This window comes from Pipistrellus kuhlii, unplaced genomic scaffold (assembly GCF_014108245.1).
Source record: "Pipistrellus kuhlii isolate mPipKuh1 unplaced genomic scaffold, mPipKuh1.p scaffold_m20_p_10, whole genome shotgun sequence".
NCBI lineage: Eukaryota > Metazoa > Chordata > Mammalia > Chiroptera > Vespertilionidae > Pipistrellus > Pipistrellus kuhlii.
The window spans coordinates 50,605,224-50,628,059 of record NW_023425405.1 but is presented as its reverse complement, the minus strand read 5'-3'; the positions used below and the strand labels follow the sequence as shown (position 1 = coordinate 50,628,059).

General features: G+C 52.2%; 1 protein-coding gene across 4 annotated transcripts in view; it reads left to right on the top strand.

Moving 5' to 3' along the window:
• ATXN7L1 (ataxin 7 like 1) overlaps positions 1-22,836 on the top strand; it is a 230,513-nt gene that overhangs the window by 54,671 nt on the left and 153,006 nt on the right. For all 4 annotated transcript variants that reach the window (XM_036429685.2, XM_045578539.1, XM_036429684.2 and 1 more), the window contains exon 3: positions 22,000-22,104. In XM_036429685.2, coding sequence (XP_036285578.1) covers positions 22,000-22,104 — 105 coding nt within the window. The remainder of the gene's footprint in view (positions 1-21,999; positions 22,105-22,836) is intronic.

Sequence of the window (22,836 nt, the reverse complement as noted above, 5' to 3'; positions counted from 1 at the left end):
GAACACCCCAGAATTCGATAGGCTAAGACAGTGGTCGGCAAACTCATTAGTCAACAGAGCCAAATATCAACAGGACAATGACTGAAAATTTTTTTTTTTTTGAGAGCCAAAATTTTTAAATTTAAACTTCTTCTAACGCCACTCCTTCAAAATAGACTCGCCCAGGCCGTGGTATTTTGTGGCAGAGCCACACTCAAGGGGCCAAAGAGCCGCATGTGGCTCGCGAGCAGCCGTTTGTCGACCGCAGAGTTTAGACAACAAACACCATTTATCATGGTTCTGTGGGTCCTTGGGTGGCTCTCTTTTGTGGAAAGCTCAGCTGGGGCTGGATGGTCTAGGATGGCCTCACACACCCTCTGATGGTTGGGAGGCTGGCTGATCTGGAGTGGCCTGGACAGGAGTGGCTCACCCCAGTCCATGGCAGGACAGTCTGGGCTTTTGCACGTGAGGGGTCAGGGTTCCAAAGATCAGCAAGAGAGGGCAAATAAACCCAATGGACAAGCACTTCCTCGGTCTCTATGTCTGTCACATTTGCTGTAGTCCCATGGGCCATAGCAAGTCACATGACCAAGTCCGGAATCAGGGTGGGGGCGGGGCACATCCACTGGTGTGGATATGAGGAACAGTAAAGAATCGGGGGTCATTCCTACAACATCTGTCCAAGGAGTGACCTGTCAAAGGCGTGTCCTACTCTGTGCCTATATGGGAATATGGGGGTTCAGTACGGGAGAGGTTCTCTGAGGCGGAATATAGTTGAGTTTGACACGTGTGGGTTCTAACCCCCCATCCCATTTACCAGCAGTGTGACTCTAGGCAGGTAACCTGACTTCTCCAAGGCCCAGCTCGTTCACCTGTGAACTTCCCGAGGCTCTCCAGAAGACTGAGCGAGGCCATGCTTGGGAAACAGAGTGGGGTCTGGTGTCAGGTCTGCTTTCGTCGGTGGGCAGCGAGAGGGTACTTGTGGAGTCAGGTTGGGCCGAGAAGGTGAGCCCTGGGCGGCAGCACTCCCAAGCCCTGGGGGTCAGGAGAAGACACCAGGAGAGCAAAGAAGGCTCTCCTGGATTCTTGCAAACTAAAACCTTACCCACATATTTGTTTACAATCAAAACAAACAGGTCTCTCTTCCTCAACTGCTCATGACCCAGCAGCAGTGCTTGGCTTCCCTACCTGCTTGTCCCCAAAATAGCTTTGTCCCCAGTTGTCAGAGGCACTGGGCACCTTGCAGTCCGGCCTGCCATCTCCATGCACTGAACTCTGTTGCCCGAGTCCTCCTTGGCGCCTTTGGAGTGTTCCTTCTAGCTTCCTGCGCTGGCCTCTTTCCCTCTTCTTGTCCTTCCTTTCCTGGCTGATGTTCCCCAATTCCATCCTGAACCCTGTCCTTGGCAGGGTCATTTCACAGGCTGACCCCTGCCCTGTTCCTGACTCATGATTGTCTTGATCTTTGATCCCAACTTGCCTCGTGTTCAAACTCAATAGGTTGCAAAATACATGTATCCGTCCCACCTTCCTAAGTCCATTCTGGCTGCCGTATGAAATACCATAGGCCGGGAACGTCAATAACAGGAACTTATTTCTCCCAGTTCTACAGGCTGGAGGTTCGCGATCAGAGTCAGAGTGTCATCATGGGGTTGGTTTCCAGGGACGACCTCTCCAAATACTATCACATGGGGGGCCGGGTCTTCAACAGGGGAACGCAGAAGGGACGCACTTCAGTCCATAGCACCCCCTGCCCTCCTGCTGTATCGCCATCCATCTTTCCCCGTCAGTAACCCCAGCCAGAAAACTGTGCGTCATTTCCCACTGTGGGTCAGCGCAGACTGTCTTCGATCCCTCATCTGCTCTCCCCCTGTCTCTGGGTCAGACATCGCCATGCTCCCCACAGACCCCTGTGGCACCCCCTCACCTCCAGGCGTGTCCCTGCAAGTTCAACATCGCCTCCCAAACAGACACCATCGCTGTCCTCCACGCTCTCCTCATACACACGGGCACACAGTAAAATCCCGTGCCTGTGTGCACGTGTCTGCCATGTCTCTTTCCCCCCTTTTGGCATCCTTGTTCTCTGCTGCATATAGTTACTCTACTGTACTCTGGTCATCTCACGCCCTTACCCGCGCTGCTCCTCCACCCTAGAAATGCCCGCTCGTGTCATTACCCAGCCCCGGGGCCTCCCCAACCCTCCGCTACAGCGTGAGCTCTCCCTCCTTGGTAGTCGGGTCCCCGCCCTTCAACATGTGCCGTGGTGTATTGTTTCCCTTCATGGTCTGTGAGCTCTGTGAGGGCAGGAATTAGCTCATTTATTTCTTTTTCTTTCTTTTTCTTTTTCTTTCTTTTAATATATTTTATTGATTTCCCACAGAGAGGAAGGGAAAGGGATATAGAGCTAGAAACGTCAAGAGAGAAACATCGACCTACGGGGGATGTGCCCACAACCAAGGTACATGCCCTTGACTGGAATCAAACCTGGGACCTTCCAGTCCACAGATCGACACTCTTTCCACTGAGCCAAACCGGTTTCGGATCATTTATTTCTCTGTACCCCAGTGTTTAGAATATGATCAGTGACAATAAGTGTTGAGTTAAGGAATGGGTCAGTGGGTAAGGCAGTGGGTGAGCCCATAACCTCCTCTTTCCTGAATCAACTCAGATGCCCTGTAGACACGGGTGCCATCATCTGCCAGCCTACTCACAGGACGTACCAAGCCTGGGAGGTATGGGTGTTCCCCTTCCCGCCCCACAGCAGCAGGGCCCCTGCCAAACCTGCTCCCCTGGCCACATAAACTGCCCTCCGAAAGCCCCTGGCCACCCCAGCGAGTCCGCCACCCCCTCCTCCGGTCCCTGCTGGCCTGCCTGCCTGTCTGCTTGGTTCCCACATCACTCTATGTGCCCCATCCTCTAACCCTCTGGCAAGTTCAGCCCTTTATTGTATCAGTACAGTCTATGGTCTGGCTTGTTCCTTGTTGAAGTGTGTACATTGTCCTCGCTGTACCCTCATTGTAAACTGGGACTTTGGTTTGTGCCTCTTTTATTCTTTCTCAGTCCTTGGACGTTTGGCAAATGCTACTCCACAGGTCCTTATTCCCAACTGACCTTGTTCCTGGCGCTTCCGACCCGTCTCCCTTTCTCCGAGCTGCCATTCCTTTGGGGGAAGACAGATGGCCTGGGAGTTGGCTCAGCAGGCCTGGTCTCGCTTTTTTGGCTCCACCGTTTTCAAGCTGTGAGACTGGGAGCAAACAGCTTACCCTCTTTGAGCTTCTGTTTCCTTACCTAGAAAATAGAGACACTAGCAGGGCTATTGTGAGGATAAAACTAATATATATATATATATATATATATATATATATATATATATATAATGCAAATCAGACCGGGACGCCATAAATGGTCATGACCAGCTCAGGAGGAGGGGTCTGGCACGGGCCCAGAGCCTGAGGGAACAACACACAGTGGGGCTGGCCCCCAGCCCCAGCCCCGGCACTGGGCTGCTGTGGCCAGAGCGGAGACACAAGCCCAAAGGGGGACCTGGTTCAGTTCTGATCAAGGGCATGTACCTAAGTTGCAGGCTCCTCCCTGGCTGGGGCCCAGGTCAGGACTCATGCAGGAGGCAACCAATCAAAATGTGCCTCTCACATTGATGTTTCTCTCTGTCTTTCCCTCTCTTTTCCACGCTATCTAAAAATCAATGGGAAAATATCCTCGTGTGAGGATAAAAAATTTAAAAAAAAATTTTTTTTAAAGAGAAAGAAATGCCATATCCTATGAAAGAGACATCTTGAAAATGCCTAAAGACAGTTGTCATTTTTTCATGGTGAAGGGACTGGAATTTGTGTTGATGAAAATACCTTGTCATTTATGGCAGCCGGCAGTGGCAGCAGCAGCAGCGGGGTGCTGGGGTTGGCATGTTCCCCTGATCATCCGGTTGCCTCCCACAGAGGGAGACCCATGGGGAGTGGGCCTAAGCCATCAGTAGGACACCCCCTGAGGGCTCCTGGACTGTGAGCAGGGGCAGGCTGGGCTGAGGGACCCTCCCCCACCCCCACCCACCCAGTGCACGAATTTTGTTCAGTATCAAGAACTTATAATAGTGCCTCTCAAGGAGTAAATACTCCATAACTGTTGACTATTGTGATTGATGTTATTTTCAATAATATTATTTTATCAACAAACCTTCCCCTTAAGGATCTAGCATAGATCAGTCCCTGGGCACCTACCACATGGAACGAGTGTTTGTAGAAATGTCAGACTGGCTGCAAGTGGCTCCACAGGCTGCCTCTGAATTCTGTCCCTTATTTGTCAGTGGGAATGAGAGGCTAATTTCTCCTGGGATGGGAAGGGAGCACCGGGGCACCACTATTCATCTCCAACAAGAGCTCTTCTCGTCTCTGTGACCCTCACCACCCTTCTGATTCTTATCCCGGTCCAGGGTGGGTTGTGGCTGCTCTTTACCCACTGACCCAGCACCCAGGACAGCCAGGCACAGGAGTCCCCTACTCAAACTGTTAGAGATAAGACAGCCAGGCCCTTCCTTCCCATTGATTCACATCAGGTGCTTAGGGTTCGCTTTTCCTCGTTTGATGGTCTCAGCATAGCTGTCCCTTATCTTGAAGTGCTTTTCCTGGCACGTCATCGAGGGAAAGGGGGCCGGGGACCTGACAGGACATCCGGGGCAGACTGGGCTCCAAGGCCAGGACTGGAGGCCTGGGCCACACCTGTCCAGCCTCGGGGCTATGGTGGGTCCAGGCTCCTTCTCTTTCTCTTCCCAAAGTCCTGTCCATCAGTGGCTTTGGAGGCACTGTAACGTTAACTAGGGTCACACCTATCCTTCACCTTGTAAGGCCCCTTACAAGATGCCTGTGAGGTAAACTGGTGGCCACTTGGCTGGGTCACTGAGGAGACAGTATTTTAGCCCAGTGGTCGGCAAACGGCGGCTCTGTTGGCTAATGAGTTTGCCGACCACTGACTTAGACTCTGGATTCCAATAATTACAGGCTGTTGTTGTTCCTTGTGGTTAAGCCCCTATCCCAGAGGTCGGCAAACTCATCAGTCAACAGAGTGGCAAACCGCGGTTCGCAAGCCGAATGTGGCTCGCGAGCTGCCGTTTGCCGACCACTAAACTAGGAGGTCATGGTTCAATTCCCAGTTAGGGCACACGTCCTGGTTGTGAGCTTGATCCCTGGTGTGGAGCATGCCAGAGGCAGACGGTCAGTGATTCTCATCATTAATGTTTCTCTCTTTCTCTCCCTCTCGCTTCCTCTCTGAAATCAGTAAGAATATTTTTTTAAATAAAATAAAATCAATAAAAACACATTTAAAAAAAAAAAAAAAAGCTCCTGGGAGATTCAGACCCTCGGTGAGTTATAGTACCACACACCTGTCCCATTGCCTTATTTTGCCAGCGCGGTCAGGGATGCTCTCGGGACCCAGAGAAATCTCCTGTCTTGACAAGTCACCGGTAGAGAGAGGCCTGGCGCGTCACAGGCACTGCTCGGGCTCTGACTTCTCATGACCACCAGGGCCAGACCTGTCTCCCTCCTCCCAGCTCCCGCTGGATGGGCTCTGGGTCTCCGGGGTGAGGGCCCTGACTCGAGGGGCCCAGCAGCCCATCCTTTCAGGGAAGCTGAGGAATGAACCAGAGCAGAGAAGAGGGGCTCTCAGGCCATTCCTTAAAAAGCCCTGCGGTGGAAACACATATACACCCTGAACCTCCACCCACACCCTCTCCCGCTGCCCATGGCACCTCTGTGACCAGCCATTGCTGGCAGGTGGCGAGTATAGCGTGGGACCCACACTGGGGTCCTGTGAAGGGTCCCTGTTGAAGTTGACGGGAGGGTGACCCCAGTGGGTAGATTTGACGTCGAGGTAGACTAGATAGCATTGGGACTGGGTCTGAGTCACCAATCCTGACAGCCCCAGGCCCTGCGGACACCGAGTACATTCGTCTTCTGAGCTGAGCTTGTGGCTCTTCTCCGCTGTCCAACGATTCCCAGCCCTGCCCCCAGCACTTCACGCTTGGAAGCCTCTGGAATAGCAGATGCAAGCTCCACGGAGACGGGCTGTGCATCTGGATCCAAAACAGCATTTAAGCCAGAAAAAGCAAAAATACATGAACCCTGGGCAGCCCTAGAGGGGGAAAAACAGCTATGCAGGGTGCTGGCAGGAGCCACCCGCTGCGGGAAACAGGGCCCAGAGCTGCACTGCTTTGGGAAATCGTCTTCCTAAAACTGCTCCTCCCAGGGCTGTAGATGGCAGTTTGCTGGGGGGAGGGGGGGGGGGGGGGGGTACCGCTGCAGGGACCGGAAGCTTGGAAGCAAAAGCATGAGGCTGGGCTGCTGCTGGTGGTATTCCAGGAGGGAGGAACCTTTTATTTTTTTATTTTTATTTTTTCTGGTGAGAGGCACACTTTGATGGCACTATGAGAAAGCTTCCCCAGGCATGCAGCCCTTAAGTAAATAAAAGCACAAAAATGGATTTTTTTTTTCAAACCGTGTCCTTCCAGAGCATAGTAGGATTTATGGAGAAATTGGATTGAATGCTCCCTTGATTCGCCTGATTGCTGAGTGGAGGCATTCAAAGGAAAAGTGTGTTTCCCCAGCAGGTCTGGGTCACCTCCCGAAAGGCGGCCATGGTATCTGAGCAGCAGGCTGGGGACTGGGGCCAAAGCTTAGTTTTGCACCTGAACCCGCTCCCAGGATGCAGAGAGATTTATCTGTAGAGCTTTGGCCCTGCCTGCATGCGGTGGGCGAGTTTCCTGCAGCGAGGAAGGCCCCCGGGCAGCCCTCCGGAGAGCAGGGCTGTTTCCCCAGTGGTGAGGAGGGGCTGGCCCTGGCGCACCCACCCCCTGCCGCCACTCCACGTGGGTGTCAGGACTGTGACTTGCCAGGTGGCCAGCCCCGTGCTGGGGCTGAGGGTAGGACCGCAGAGCACAAAGGGGGTTTTCTCTTAAGCCAGGCCTGGAGGACAAAAATACCGGAACGCCACGAACATATTTCAGAAACCAGGATATAAATGGCTCCAAACCATCCAAAGACCTAAATAGAGTGCCCTGGCCCATGTTCCACAGAGTTGGGTTCCAGACCTTTATTACAGATGAGAACTAGGAGCGGTGTGCTCGGAACAAACTTAAAAGCCATCATCTGTAGCGTTCGCCCGTGTCTGCCCTGTAAACCCTACCACCACGGTGAATGTCAAATGGCCAGCACAAAGCCGCTGAAGGCGGAGTTGGGGGGTGAAGCAAACCGTTGTCTCCAGCTCTCCATTGAATACGTATCTCCAACCCATAGATCCAAAGAGTTAGAAGTAGGGGTCCCTAAGAGGGGCACACCAAGCCACATGGGGGTACCACCGTGGCACCCCTACTTGTCCAGAACACTCCCCCTTGGCTGATAGGATCTTTTAACCAGAGAGAGGTTCCATGTTGCCGGGACTAGCACAGGGATCTGCCAGTGGGTGTGAGTGACCAGATGTCTCCATGTCAGTGGTTTCCTATTTTGGACAGTTTTGGGGGTTATCACACTCTCTGGGGAGCTTGTGAAGCATGCATCCCCCTGGACTCAGAGTGTATCACTCCATAAATCTGGCAGAAGGGACAAGCATCTACATGTGGCCACCAAATTACAGGCAGAGTTCACGGTGTGAGAAACCCTCACCTTCTGTGTACTCCCCCCGCGGTAAACAGAAGTTCACAAGCCGGTGGCTATTAGCAATGGTTTCTTTCTCAACACTCACTGCTTTTACTCCAGTGCAACAGGGTTGTTGTTTTTATTTAATTTTTTAATATATTTTTTAATTTATTTCAGAGAGGAAGGGAGAGATAGAAATATCCGTGATAGCAGAGAACCATTGATCGGTTGCCTCCTGTACACCCCCTACCAAGTATCGAGCCCACAACCCAAGCACGTGCCCTGACCAGGAATCGAACTGTGACCTCCTGGCTCATAGGTCGACACTAATCACTGAGTCACACCGGCTGGGCAGGGTGGTTGTTTGTTTTCAAAGTCCCTTTATGCAAAATCTGGTTCTAACTCATCATAGCAGCTCACATTTATTCAGGGCCTCGCAAGCACCAGATATCAGACATGTTACCCCCCATCTCCTCTTGACAGCTACCCCATTATTACTATCCCCATTTTGCCGACGAGGAAACACAAGGCCAGAGAAAGTTCCCAAGGAGGTGATGCTAGGATTTAAACCCAGGCAGCCCATGTCCAGAATCTTCATTAAAAATGTGACACTAGCCTGGCTGGTGTAGCTCAGTGGTTGAGCATCAACCTATGAACCAGGAGGTCACAGTTTGATTCCCCATCAAGGCACATGTCTGGGTTGTGGGCTCGATCTCCAGTGTGGGGCGTGCAGGAGGCAGCCAAATCAATGGTTCTCTCATCATTGATGTTTCTATCTCTCTCTCCCTCTGAAATCAATAAAAATATATTTAATTTTTTTAAAAGAGCATGACACTGAGCCATCTCTGCAAAACATTTGTGTTCCTCGGAGGCTTTGCCTTTTGCCTTAGCTCATTCAGGCGGAAGTCCAAGTCAGCTTCATGGGCATTTAGTGAAGTGCCTCTAAGATGCAGCAACCTTTTAGGGGAGGTCCAACGGCTGTGCTCCAGCAGAGGAGCGGTAGATTCAGAAGGGTTCTGAGGCTTGCCTGGCGTTGCCCAGCCTGCTAACGGCAGAGTGGAGATGTGTTGCTGATCCCAGTATCCCCAGCGAAGTCTCCTGAGTGGCTCTTCATCTAAAGTAAGGCAGCTTTGATGCATCAGCACTCTTTTCAGCATTGAGCCTGTTTCTGGCAGTCTTCGTTTTTAACTGTTCAGTGTGGGAGCCCATACATAAAACAGTGGTGTGTAAAGGAGGACAGGCAAGCCCACCGCTCTCTGTGAACACCAGGCAGAGCGGGCCGAGGCTAGCAGTGAACACAGAGGACAGTGCACCTACCGAGAAAGGGTTTGTTGTCTCTGCGGGAATCCAAGAGGGCTCCCTGGAGGAGGTGGCCCCAGAGCTGGCCGGGGAGGATGTTTAGGCCTCTGGGGAGTGTGGAGGGAGGGTAAGGAAAGGGCAGGGGTGGGGGAGGAGGTGATGGGAGGCGAACTGGCACCCAGGGGCGGTGTGACCAGACCCCAGAGCCTCAGGAACTCTGCTGAGTCGCCCTTTTCTCCTCGGGCACAGAACTGGCTTCATGCTTGATTTGTGATGGAAGACGCTGTGATTTTTCTCCTCCAGCTGATCGATCCTATTTTCCATTACCTTAAAACAGCTTTCTGTAATCCTCTCATGGTGGATTTTTTTTTTTTCTTCCCGAGTGTCTGTGCTCAGAAAGCTGCTGGCTTTGAGCACCAGTCCATCGGCGTAGTTACCAGGTGTGTGTGACTGGGGTGAGGAGCTCAGAGGTGATGGGATGCTCAGGCACCTCTGTGCTGAGAGCACAGGTGCATTTCTGACCTCCGTGCGCATCGGTGCGGTGGCGGGTCCCGCTGGAGTGGCTCCGGCTTCCCCGTGGGCAACCTGTTCCTGGGGGAATGAATGCCTGGAGTGTCCGTCAGCCACTTCCTGCAGCCTCACTGTCCCAGCGGCTTGAGTGCTTTGGACACAGATTCCCAGGGACACGAAGCCGTTCTTGCCGCTGCCCTCTGGCTGTGCCAAGCGGACACGTAACGGAGCCAAATGGCACATTACCTCCGAGCGGTGGCAGCTGCATTCGGGCGATCATTGTCATCTCTGAGGGCACATGCAGGGCTCCCTCGCCTCCACAAACACCCTCAGGGGGGGAATTGCCGCAATCTCTGTCAGTTACAGATAAACCGCAGCCGGAGCCAGTCTGCTTTGCACGCAGAGCCATTGGCACGTGCCACGGGATCCGGGCTCTCTCGCCTCAGAGTCTCTCTCGGGCTTAGACCCCCTGGACAGGAGTCACTCCCACTGCTGTGGGATTCGCCAAGACCCCAGGCACTGGGAGAGCCTGTCTTCCTGGCCACAGTCTGACGGACTGTGAGCGTGTGCCTCTTCATCCTGAATCTGCGAGCAGAGCGTTCATGGAGCCCCCACAGCAGAGTAGGGGGCTGGGGCGGGGGCAGGGGAGGGAGTGTAGGAAATGACGGGGCACTTTCAGGGGTGGGTGTGTTCTGTGGTCTCTGCTGCATGTTCTGGATGGCAGTCGGAGCAGGAACTTGCTGGCTGAGGCCTGCCTGCCGTGACAGCCTCACACAGGCCTCTGCAGTGCCTTTTAGCACGCACATTCCCTGCATTCGCGACGAACCCTGGGGGGTGAGGGGCTTCTACGCGGGTCGGATGTCAGCTTGACCCAGCCACCTGCCATCTGAGAAAGCTCCCAGATTGCTGCTTCGGAGCAGGTGGGACGTCTCAGCGGTGGAGGCGGCCTGACCTCCGTGCCTTTCTAAATGAACATATTCAAGCAGTGCCGAGAGGCCTGAGAGAAGTGCTTCTTTCATCGCTGTCCTGGCCTCAGGAGCCTGTGAGAGCCCTCGGCACATGTGGCTGGACTCCCACAGGCAGCTGGGCACCCCAGCCCACCCCATGCCTTTGCTCGGGGCTCTCCATCTTGTTTTCATCGGGACAGAGGGAGAACCTCCTGGCACATGAATCTCAAGAAGCAAGATGGTAGACGTTGGTTCTCCGGGATGCCTCAGAGCAGCCCTGTTTCTCCAGCCTGAAGTCTGCTTCAGAGAGAAGCTGAACTCAGTTGCCTACAAGAACTTCAATTCAGATTTCTGCTTGGCTCCCACTGCATAAACGGAAGGGGATTTGAAGCTATGCAAGAGGCATGGTCCGTGCTTTCCTGTAGTTTGTAATACAGCCTTGAACACTAATTAACATGTTGCTGTTGTCTAGGTTTCCTTTTGCTTTTTAATTTTTATTTTTATTTTTGTAAAGCCATCTCATCCTTATCACCCTCCCCCCCCCCAAAAAAAAATGTAGCAGTTGGTGTAGCAATAAAACAGGTTCAGACTGCCCAGTGGATAGAGGGTCCACCTGTGGACTGAAAGGTCCTAGGTTCGATTCTGGTCAAGGGCATGTACCTTGGTTGCAGGCACATCCCCAGTAGATGGTGTGCAGAAGGCAGCTGATCGGATGTTTCCTTGCCCTTCCTCTCTGTAAAAAAAAAACAATAAAATTCGATCTAATAAAAGGATAATATGAAAATTGACTGTCACTCCAACACACAAGATGGCCGCCCCCATGTGGTCAAAGACGGCTGCCACAAAATGACTAGTAGAGGAGGGCAGTTAGGCGTGACCAGGCCAGCAGGGGAGGGCAGTTAGAGGCAATCAGGCTGGCAGGGGAGCAGTTAGGCCTTGATCAGGCCAGCAGGGAGTGGTTAGGGGGTGATCAGGCTGACAGGCAGAAGCGGTTAGCGGCAATCAGGCAGGCAGGCGAGCAGTTGGGAGCCAGCAGTCCTGGATTGTGAGAGGGAGTCTGACTGCCCGTTTAGGCCGGGTGGGGGATCGAGCCTAAACGGGCAGTCAGACATCCCTTGAGAGGTCCCAGATTGGAGAGGGTACAGACTGGGCTGAGGGACACATACCCCCTCCCCTGCATGAATTTCATGCACTGAGCCTCTAGTACCATATATTATTTAAAAAACAAAACAAAAAAAAAAAAAAAACAGGTTTCAGAACCACAGTACTCAATCAATGTAACCCTTCCTCTGATAGGCAGAGAGGTAGGTAAAAAGATAGAGATAGAGATGATAGATGATAGATAGATGATACATAGATGAGATACAGACAGATAAGTACAATAGATATATATGATTGATAGATGATAGATAGATAGATAAATGAAAAGATAAAATAAATAGGATAGATAGATCAAGAGAGGTGTTTGATGGACAGAGATGAAAGAGATAGATGAGATTTATATAATTGATAGATGATAGATGAGTTAGATAGATAGATAGATAGATATAGATAAAATATATCAAGATAGATGATTATATAGATTATAGATGACATATATAATTGATAGATATATAGAAAGAGATTATAGAGATGGATAATAAATAAGATAGAAGTAGATATGATAGATTAGATAGTCAATTAGAGATATATGATAGGTGAGATGATATAGATATAATAGGATATATACCAAGTAGATCAAGATAGATGATTGATAAAGATGATAGAGATAGGTGATTTATGTATAGATATAGATGATGGATGAGATATGATTGACTGATAGATAATGATGGATAAACTATAGATAGATGGCTTTCACTAACTCCTTTTAAGAATAAACTATTCAAATGTTGTTCTCTTTTGTAAATGGATGTGGTACTCTCCCCTCCTTCCCTCTTCCTTGCTCATCCTTCTCCTGACACACTCCGTGGTGAACCAGTCATCATAACTGAAGAGCCAGAAAGGAACTAAGGGATTAGTTAGCATGCAGGTGCCCATCCTCCAGGCTCAGTTAGATTGCCACAACAGGACACTAAACTGTGCTGTACGAAAAGGCGCCAGAAGAGCCTTGGCCAGTGTGACTCAGTTGGTTGAGCATTGCCCTGGGCACCAAAAGATCACCAGTTCGATTCTCAGTCAGGGCACATACCCAGGTTGCAGGTTCAGTTCCCGGTTGGGGTGCATGGGGAAGGCAACCAATCAATGTCCCTCCCTTTCTCCCTCTCCCTCCACTTTCCTCTGTCTAAAATCAATATTTTTTAATAAAATAAAATAAAAAGACACAGAGGAGATGTCCTATTGATTCCCCTCTACCCATTTCAGCTGTTCTTAACATCCCTGTTCTGTTCAGTCTGAAAATTCTCTTGGATCATACATTTCTTGCAAGGAAAAGCATCGTATTGGGTTATCACTTCTTTCTCCCCAAACCCACTGCCCTATTCCATTAAACATGGCACCCACTTCCACCCTACAGAGATCTCTCTGAGGTGGGTTGGGAAGGGAGGGCATCACAGACTATGCGAGGAGACTCACCCGGACCCAGGAAGTGCCTAAGATGGAGGTTCCGGGGTGCCCCACAATCACCTGGAAGCTGCCCTCACACAGACCAGGAGGCTCACGGTAGGAAATGCCTGTTCCAGAGAAGCAGAGCAAGGGCATTGAGAAAAAATGCCCAGGGAGGCCTAGTGATACTGCAAAACAAATATTATCCAAACGGCAGTCCTCAAGTTGAAGGTAATGTGAGCATGAGTGAACATTTAAACATTTAAGTGGCCTGGCTGGGAGAACCTGAGAGGGAAGTGCCTGGTGATGACTCTGGTGAGTCAGTCCTCTCTACTCATCAGCCCTGTGAGTGCCACGAGGCATGAGGCCTGGGGAACAGACTGGAATTTCCCCAATAGTTTGGTGGTTTTCTTCTCTCTCTTAAGTCATAGAGAACTAGATAATTTTTACCCACAGGCCCTTAGTTGAATATGCTGTGCCCATCCTTGTCCTCTGCACAGAACTCCTCCCAGGCTGGGCCCAGACCACTGGGTCTGACTTGGTGAGGGCGTAATGGGGCTCTCCTGTCCATGCAGCTGATCTGCCTCTAAGCCCAAGCAACCCTTGCTGTAAAAATGACGTTAGCCAGGATCCCTCATCAGGACCCAGAAACTTGCCAAAGCGATGACACGCTTCTCATCTCCTGAGGACCAGAGGTGGGGAGGTCAGGCCGGAAGCCACCTGCTGACCTGGCTGGAATGATGGACAAAGAGATGTATGACAGACTGGGCAGGGGGGACCCTGGCTGTCCTACAGCTGCTTGAGAGCGAGAATCGGGGCTATGTTTACATCCCCAGGAACATTTTTAGGGACAAATTGTTTCCTGTGCCAGGCATAGCAAAGGGGAGCCCTTTGCAAAATGGCTACCGGGGATATCACTGCCCAGCCAGCCCATCAGATCCTCCGCCAGCCTGGACTCAAAACTCTGAGTGTGCCCGCCCTGGGCCGTGCCTGGCTGCTGTGCTGGTCCAGTGTGGTACAGGATGGAGTGCGTGAAGTCTGGGCCTCCAGGCCCTGAGCCCTCACTGTCTAGATGTACAAAACACCATGCAGCCCCCAGGTGAGGACATAGGAAATGGGACCAGACGGGACACCCAGAAAACACCCCTACGCCCACCCCAAACACTGGCTCTGAGAGGCCTCCGCTGGGGACGGGGTGGAGGCTGTGTCTCCCAGGGGAGCAGAGCCCACCTCCCTGCTCACAGGATGGAGAGGGCAGGAGCTCACTGAGGTGGCCCGTCCAGAGCGTGTTCTTAGAGTCACATGGCCCTTTTCTCGGAGGATGAACAAGTAAACATAATTATTGACCTTGTAATCTTCTATAACAACATGGATATTGGGGCAGGTTATTATCATTTACAACCTCCCTCTTTGAGACAAGAGAAAATTAAGGGGCATCGAAAGTAAATCGATTTCCTGAGAACTTCATTTATTAGGCGGCTATCACGTACCAGACTGGTTGGCTGGGAAGGTATAAGGTCGTGATTCCTGTCCCCCAGCCCCCGGTCTGGTGAGAGGTGTAAGCCCGTTGTTCTCCTGCAGCCTTAGGAAAGCCTGAGGGCCTGGGCCCGGGGAGCTTCGGCCTTTCCTCTGGGTGCATCGAAGAAGGCTTCCCGCCGAATGGACAGGGCAGTCAGAGACACGGAAGGAAGCCGTCAGTAACAGTACGTTGTGTTTTTGTTTTGTTTGTTTTTCACCCTGGCTGTGTACCAGCCTCTTCATGTCATTTAATTCCAGATGAGGAACAAATGGCATCGTTAGGATTTGAACTCGAGACTGCCAGACTCCAGGGCCCAGCTCTCGGGCATTGCAACTTACAAGGCCCATGATGTAGAGTTTTTGCTCTAAACCACATGTGTCAAACACAAGGCCCGCGGGCCAAATCCGTCCCTCCAGGCCTTGCAATGTGGCCCGCACAGCGCTGTCATCACTGCACTCCGCTGCGTTTCCATCACAATGACAGTTTATGACTGTTCAGTAAACCATTTGGCCCGCGATTTAGGCTGGATTTTAGATTTTGGCCCCTTCTCTGATTGAGTTCGACACCCCTACTCTAAACTCTGGTCTGCCGTCACCTCCTGGGACCCTCTGTCTTCCCTCCTCGGGCAGGATGAGCGTTCTGTTAGGTCTGGTGGAAGCCAGAGGAAAGAAAGGCTGGTGACAGGGGCTGCCCTGTGGCCCGAGGCCTGAGGGAGCACCCACAGGCCCCTTGCCTCAGTACCCTGTGAACACATGTCTGTAACGGCTCTTCTGGGGGAGGAGGGATTCTGCTGTCCAGCGTGGCTGTGTGGGTCGGTTGGGGTTTGTGGGCTGGTTGGTCTGGGGATCGGGAGAGAATAGTTCATGTAGCATCATGGGGAGCCTCCACCTGCCACCAGGCCTGGCTCCTGGCCCTGCCCTCACCAGGGGCTGACTTCCTGCCCAGCAAAAGGAGGCTGGGGCCCCTTTCAATCCTTGGTCTGTAGGAGAAGGAAGGCTCAGCCCGCCCCCCCGCACACGCTCGCTCGCCGCCCTCCCTGATGCTGTAGAGCTCACCGAGGCCCGCTTTTTCTCGTGTTTCAGTTTCCATGCCCAGATTTCATTGTTTTGAAGCCCTCCCATCAGGCCCTGGGTTCTCAGAGGTCTGAACAACAGAGAGGGGCCGCCCCATTTGCATTTTCCTAGAGGGGAGCTGAAGGTTCTGCTGGGAAAGTAGGAGGCGTCAGGTCCGCTTTGAAGACCTCTGGTGGTTTTGTTCTGTGAATCGAGGGAGATTTTGGGGCTGAAGGACCCACAGAATCACCCTGTCAGCAAAGGAGAAACTTTTTTTTTCCTATCCCCTCAAGCTTTCCGTTTGACACAAGTGATTAAAATGCAGTTGAGAACTCCACTCGCAGAGAGAAAAGATGAATTAATAAAAACTGTATAATGAGCATATTAAGACTAAGCGGGGGGAGGAAGGCTCCGAGGACAATCCTCTCCCGGCACGAGAGGTGCTCCTTCCCATCTGACACACGTCATTTTTGTAGGTGCCTTTCCGTGTCCGGATTCCAGTCCGTGTGGAGGCGGTCACGTGTGTCCTTGACACGCTGTGACTGTTCTTCCCACTAATTTCCACGTCTGAGTTTATGTAAGTGGAAGCCCACAGATCAAAACCGCTGCCAGCAGCCAGCTCATCGTTTTGATCGTTTTCCAAAGAAGCCCAGTAACAACACCCGGCTCTCTGGCTGTCGCCGGGTGTCACGTCCTGGGGTTCGACCAAGGTCTATGCCCGTCACCCACCATGGCCAGCGGTTCACACTGTAAGCAGGACTCGCCATGAGAAGGGCGACATAAATCCATTTCAGCGTCTTCAGCGTCAATATTGTGTAGAGTCCGTGAAAATTTTGGGCGAGCATCATTTTTAAATGCGTGAAATTGTCTTTATACTCGAGTAGGACTACCTTGCCATTTTTATAATTCCTATAGCAGTTGGTTTCACAACTCGGGGAAAAGACTTTGAGGGAAACCAAGCCTTTTTCTGGGGCTTTCCCTTTTTTTTTTTTTTTTTTTTAAGAAACTGAAATTCGAAGTCGCGTGTTTTGCTTTCTTTCCCCTCGGCGGGGTTTCTGCGGGGAGCACAGGTGTGAGCGGCGGTCTGCTCCCTGCAGCTGCCCCGGCCCCCTGTGCTCTGCTGGCGTCCCAGATGCAAGAGGAACGAGTCAGTCCTTGTTCACGTTTTCTCACGTTTTGCATCTTTTGAACGCTCACCATTTGTGGCTTCTTAATGTTAATCTCAAGCTTTGGGAGGTGTCTAGGGGCAAATTCAGATGTGCACAGCATCTAGTCTGATCCTAAATCTACCAAACCAGCCATCTTCCCGCCTTGGAAACAAGTCCCGTGCATACAGTGAGTCCGGGGTGCCGTGCCTTTTCCTTCACTGCAGCCATTTTCAAAAGAAGTTCTGGATACCAACTAACGTTCATACACACACACTCTCTCTCTCTCTCTCTCTCTCTCTCTCTCTCTCACACACACACACACACACACACACACACACACGTGCGCTCGTGTCACTTTGTCAAAAGTGTTCCCCCAACCCTAACCGGTTTGGCTCAGTGGATAGAGTGTCAACCTGGGGACCCAGGGATCCCAGATTTGATCCTGGTTAGGGGCATGTACCTTGGTTGCGGGCACATACTCAGTGGGGAGTGTGCAGGAGGCAGCTGATCGATGTTTCTCTCTCATCAATGTTTCTGGCTATCACTCTCCCTTCCTCTCTGTAAAGAGTCAATAAAATATGTATTTTTTTTTTAAAGTGTTCCCCCCAGAAAGCTGTGTATCTTGAACAAAATGCTACACAGGAAATCCGTTATTTTACTTTTGTAGAAACTATTCTGTTGTCCCAAACCGTGTTTCTCCTTTCATCACAGCTGAGCTTGGTCCCCTCCGCCCCTCCACTGCCCCCCAGGTGCGTTGGGGTGGGAGTTGGGGAAGAGAAGGCGGCAGCAGCCTCGGGTGCTGTCAGGGGCCAGGCCCGTTCCGCCAGACAAAGTTGGTAACACGAGCCCGCATTGGCTTCAGAGCCCATGTCCTGGCATCTCATTCCACTTTACAAATCGCAGCCGTGAACCGCAAGCAAGTTACGTTACTTGTGTTTCCTTGCCTGCAAAGTGGCGATGACGGTAAGCGCGCAGATTAATGATGAGGATTGCTTACGATGACGTCATCGCATCATGAAGTCTGGAAGGATGAATACCTCTCTGTCAGCAGTGGTTCCTAGGCGGTGTCGTCACAGGTGGTTTCGCGTTCCCTCCTTTTCCCACCTTTATTCAGTGGTGCCCTGGTCAGTGTTTCACAACCAGCGCTCTGAAAGGAAAGGCCTGATCTGTAGTGTTTGCCCATTTCCGTGGTGTAAATACTCCCAGGTGGCTGATTCAAGCTGCCACCGTGATATCGCTGAGTGAGCTGGGGAGAGACATGCACAGCTAACTTAGCTCTTCCTTTTGCACAAGCCCACCTCAACAAACCACTGCTTTTATTTTTAATGGTGCACTGGATGTTTTAGGGTGGGAAACTGAGGGGGGGGGGATCAATAGAATACCTAGCTTTGTGCTGAGCATACTGATTTTCAATTCTTCCTGCCCTTCCTCTTCTTCCCTGAGCAAACAGCACACGACTATAATCACGTAGCCACCCGAATTGGTGGTCTTCTGAGCGGCCAGGTGTCCTTACCTGTTCCCAATCTCGGAACCGGGCAGCCTGTGGAGGACATCCTAAGGCGGGCCCTCGGAGGAATGAATCACGGAGGCAAGCAGGTTCTCTCACTGTCTACAGAAGACATGCTCCGAGCAGACACGTGCAAAGTTGAAGCTGCCCTAGAGCCGTGGTCGGCAAACTGCGGCTCGCAAGTCACATGCGGCTCTTTGGTCCCTGGAGTGTGGCTCTTCCACAAAATACCACGGCCTGGGCGAGACTATTTTGAAGAAGTGGCGTTAGAAGAAGTTTACGTTTAAAAAATTCAGCTCTCAAAAGAAATTTCAGTCGTTGTGCTGTTGATATTTGGCTCCTTTGATTCATGAATTTGCCGACCACTGCCCTAGAGGAACTCTGGAAAAATCCCAGTGGAGTGAAGGGCCTGGAGTGCAACACTCCCCCCTCCCCCCCAGGTGGCCAGTCTCTGACCAGCCTAACCTTCACCTTCAACTCCTGACATACGAGTAGGAGGTGTGTGGGGCACAGGGCGGAGGCCCCTCAGATTTCCGGAGGAACACAGGAACCGTGGGGCACCCAGTGGAATCCCAGCAGGCCTCCCAGGTCAGCTGGCATGTGTACAAAGGTGCAGAGACACAGTGCCCGCACCCTGCAGGGTCTGGTCTCCGCTTCCAGCCCTTGGCACAGCTTCTGGCACAGAGTAGGTGCTCAAGGAATTTTTGTGAAGGCTTGTTTTTTTAAAAAGTTCATGAATTTCTTTTATTCCTTTAGATCTAATGCAGACATGGTATAAGGCAGCTCAGTAAGGTTCGTTGAATTACGAGTGTCTTCGTCCTCGCCAGCTCCTGGTCTCACATGTTCCTGGATATACAATAGAACGTAACTAAACCTAAATGAGATGCAAGGTGTTAATAAAAATTGCCAGGGATTTTAATTTATTTTTTATTTTTTGCTTCTCTGTAGTTTTCAAACGCATCTTCAAAGAACATGGATCACTTTTGTTATTTGTTAAGAAGGTTCATTATAAAAACAACCTGTAAGTAAAAAGTAAAACGGCAGGGTGTCAGCCGTTCAGGCGCGAGAGGCACCCTCTCCACGCTGCGAGGCTCTGTACCGAGGCCCCGGGCACGTTGGGTGGGCCCCACGTGGGCCTCCGCACCCTCCCAGACCCTGGTCACAGTGGGGTTCTCTCTCAGCCGCTGCTTCCACGAGCCTCCCGCCCACCGGGCGCTGACTAACCACACCCCCCTTCGGTAACAAGTCTTAGTCAGAAGTGGAAATAGAGACGAGTCACAGGCCTCACCCAGGACCGCCGGCAGACTGGAAACAGTGCACCCTGGTCCCCAGCTCTGCCCCTTCATGTGCTCTGGGGCGAGCGGGGCCCCCAGGCACCTGGGACCCGAGCAGGACCCTGCAGGGGGCCGGCCCCCCTTTAGTAACACGCCTCCTCCGGGGGAGCAGGGGCCTCAGCTCCTTGCATACCACAGAGGCGTTGGTTCTGCTTCCCCCTAAGAAGCAGGGCTCCTCTGAGTCAGGAACACAGAGCCGGGACGTGTGCCTTAGTTAAACATGCGCTTGGTTATAAAGGAGCCGTCCCCGTATCGTGAGGAACTGGGCTCTTCCCTGTGGCCTAGCCCTGCAACTGGGGGGAACCGTTGTGTGTTTGGTGTTTTCTGTGAAAAACACTGGTTGGGTCTAGAAAATGAGGGCCCGGGGGAGTCGGGGAGAAGCTGTTCAAGGGGTTTGTGTCAGAAGGCATTGTGTCGTGCACACACTGTCTGTTCCTCCGGCAACTCTCTGGCGGTTACGAGCACCTTGCTCTCAGGGCTGACCTGTCTCTAGAGCCAGGGGGCTAAGGAGAGGTAGGCCAGGTGCCTGCAGGGCTCTGCCTCCACCCAGCGGTGCACAGGAGATGTGACTGTTTCCTCAGAACTGATCCATCCCTCCCTCCTTCCCTCCCTCCCTCCCTCCCTTCCTCTCAACAACTTTTGTTCACATACTAAACAAATCACCCATTTAAAGTATACAATTCCATGGTTTATAGCACATGTGTCAAACACAAGGCCCGCGGGCCAAATCCATCCCACCAGGCCTTGCAATGTGGCCCGCACCGCGCTATCATCACTGCATTCCGCTGCGTTTCCATCACAATGACAGCTTATGACTGTTCAGTAAACCATTCGGCCCGCGATTTAGGCTGTATTTTAGATTTTGGCCCCTTCTCTGATTGAGTTCACACCCCTAGTTTATAGTATACTAGAGGCCTGGTACTTATCACCCCAAACCCTGGCCAGGTACCTCCGTTGATCAGAGCATCATCCCAATACACTAAGGTTGTGGGTTCAATCTCTGGTAAGGCACATACAAGAAGCAGTGAATGCATAAATAAATGGAACAACAAGTCAATGTTTCTCTCTCTCTCTATCATTTCCTCTCTAAAATCAATAAATTTAAAAAAAAAAAAAGAAAGAAAAAGAAACCATGCACCCTTTAGCAGTCACTTCCCAATTCCCTCCAAGCCCCCTGCCCAAGACAAACACTAATGTAATTTTTGTCTTTGTAGCTTGGCCTATTCTGGACGTTTCCTATAAAAGGAATCATTCAGTATGTGGCCCTTGGTGTCTGCCTCCTTTCACTTAGCATCATGTTTTCAAGGCTCACCCATGTTGTAGCGGGTATCCATACTTCATTCCTTTTCGTGGCTGAATAGCATTCCGTTGTCTGGTTACGCGAGATTCTGTTTATCCATTCACCAGTTGGTGAATATCTGGGTTGTTTCCACGTTAGGCTGTTATGAATAATGCTGCTGTGAACATGCCTCTGTGCGTTTTTGTATGGACACATGCGTTCACGTCTCTTAAGGCCATGTAACTATATGTCTGGTCCAGCCTTTTTTTGCTGGTTTGTTTAAAAACCTTCTGTAAGTTCCCATGGTTCTTAAAACCAGGTTCAAAATCCTTAGCTCGGTCTACAAGGCGTATCACCTCTGCTGGGCTCTCCCCTGGATCTTCTGTCCCAGCTGAGAGGTTCCTCCAGCACACAGGCCCTCCTCCCTGGCTGGCCTGACTCTTTCTGCTCCCTCCCCTGGCTCTGTGTTTATTTAACCCCCACCCACCACCACCACCACCACCACCACCATCACCACCACCACCACCCTGACGCCAGCGGAAATAGCGCCTCCCAGGGACGTGTCTCCCCAGAGCATCCCATGAGGTGAGGTCCACGTGCTGTGATGGGACCTGCACCTCTCCTCACCTGTGCCACAGTGACGGCCACACAGTGACCTGTGCGGTCATCTATTTAATGTTTCTCTCGGCTCGCCGTGAGCGCCAGGGGAGCAGGGCCCTCGCTCTGGTTCGCTCATCATCCCCGGCACCTCGCATGGTGCCCGGTGCACGGGGACACTTGATAAACGTCCATCAGATGAATGATGCCAGTCCCTTGTTGGGAGCCTTCTTTCACCTTTGGGTCCCCTCAGACCCTCTTTCCCCCTCACTCACCTGAGAGACCTCTGCTTAAGTCAGAATGGGCTTGGGGGACCCCTTCCTAAAATAACCTGTGCCTCCGTGGGTCCCAGCTCACGTGGCTCTCTCGGGACAGGCTCAGGCCCCATCACACGGGATCAGGGAGCCCGGCCACCACCGGCTACACCAGCAGCGGCAGCCAGCATTTCCAAGGGTGAACTCGAGGTATTCTCCGAGGCGGGTGCCTCTCTGAGAGTTGGGGGGCTGCATCATGACTAGCCACGTTCCCTCTGGTGACAATGATCGCCTTTCTGGGTGTCACATTGGGAAAACTGTCCTTGAGGAAAGCTCTGCACCTTCTGAGACTTAATTGCTCTTTTCAAAAACACCTGTTTTCATTTCCCCCCACAGATATGCACTTATTTGGCCATTACCCGGCACATGACGACTTCTATCTTGTCGTGTGCAGTGCCTGTAATCAGGTCGTCAAGCCACAGGTTTTCCAGTCGCACTGCGGTAAGTGGACCCCCGCCGCCTCGCCGCCGAGCAGCACCGCCTGCTCCAGGCCCCCCTCCCCACCCCTCGCCAACAGGGCCTGGCCCTCTGTCTGTCTCAGCCCAGGCCCGCGGGCACCTCCTTCCCGGACTCAGCCTCTGCTCCCGGGGTAACTGTTTTAGGATCTGAACGCTCGGTCTGTCAGAGCCCATGAGGGAAAACCCGCTGCTTGTCTAGATGGATGATGGGACTGGGCTGACACCACCTGCCCGCCTGGCCTCTCCGCAGCCTCTGTAGGCGCCGGAGGGAGGGGAAAGCAGTGGCTGGCGGAGGCCCTTCTGCAGCCTGGCACGTTGTTCCCCAGAAAGAGAGGGCCAGGTGGGGTCTCCGGGTCTACACCCAGGGGGCCTGGGAGCCAGTAGCCGGTCCCTCTGGGCCTCTGAGTGCTGCGGTGAGGCTTGCCTATAAAGCTTCAGGCTCAGCTACTCCTTTTCCAGGAATCCTCCGTGGGGGGGGGGGGGGGGGGGGCGGGAATGCAGGTGTTTGGGAATCCGCTTTCCCTCTGAATGTTTATGTCCTTGGTGTCAAATTGCCTTCATCTCGTCACCAGCAAACCCGGGACTCCCCGTCAGGGCGGGCGCCGTGAACATACAACAGAGAGAAAGTCCACCCTGCCGCTCCCCTCAGGAACGAATAAATAGCCATTGGCCTGAGATGGGAAGTTACTTAGCCTCTCTGGGGGAGGTTCCCATA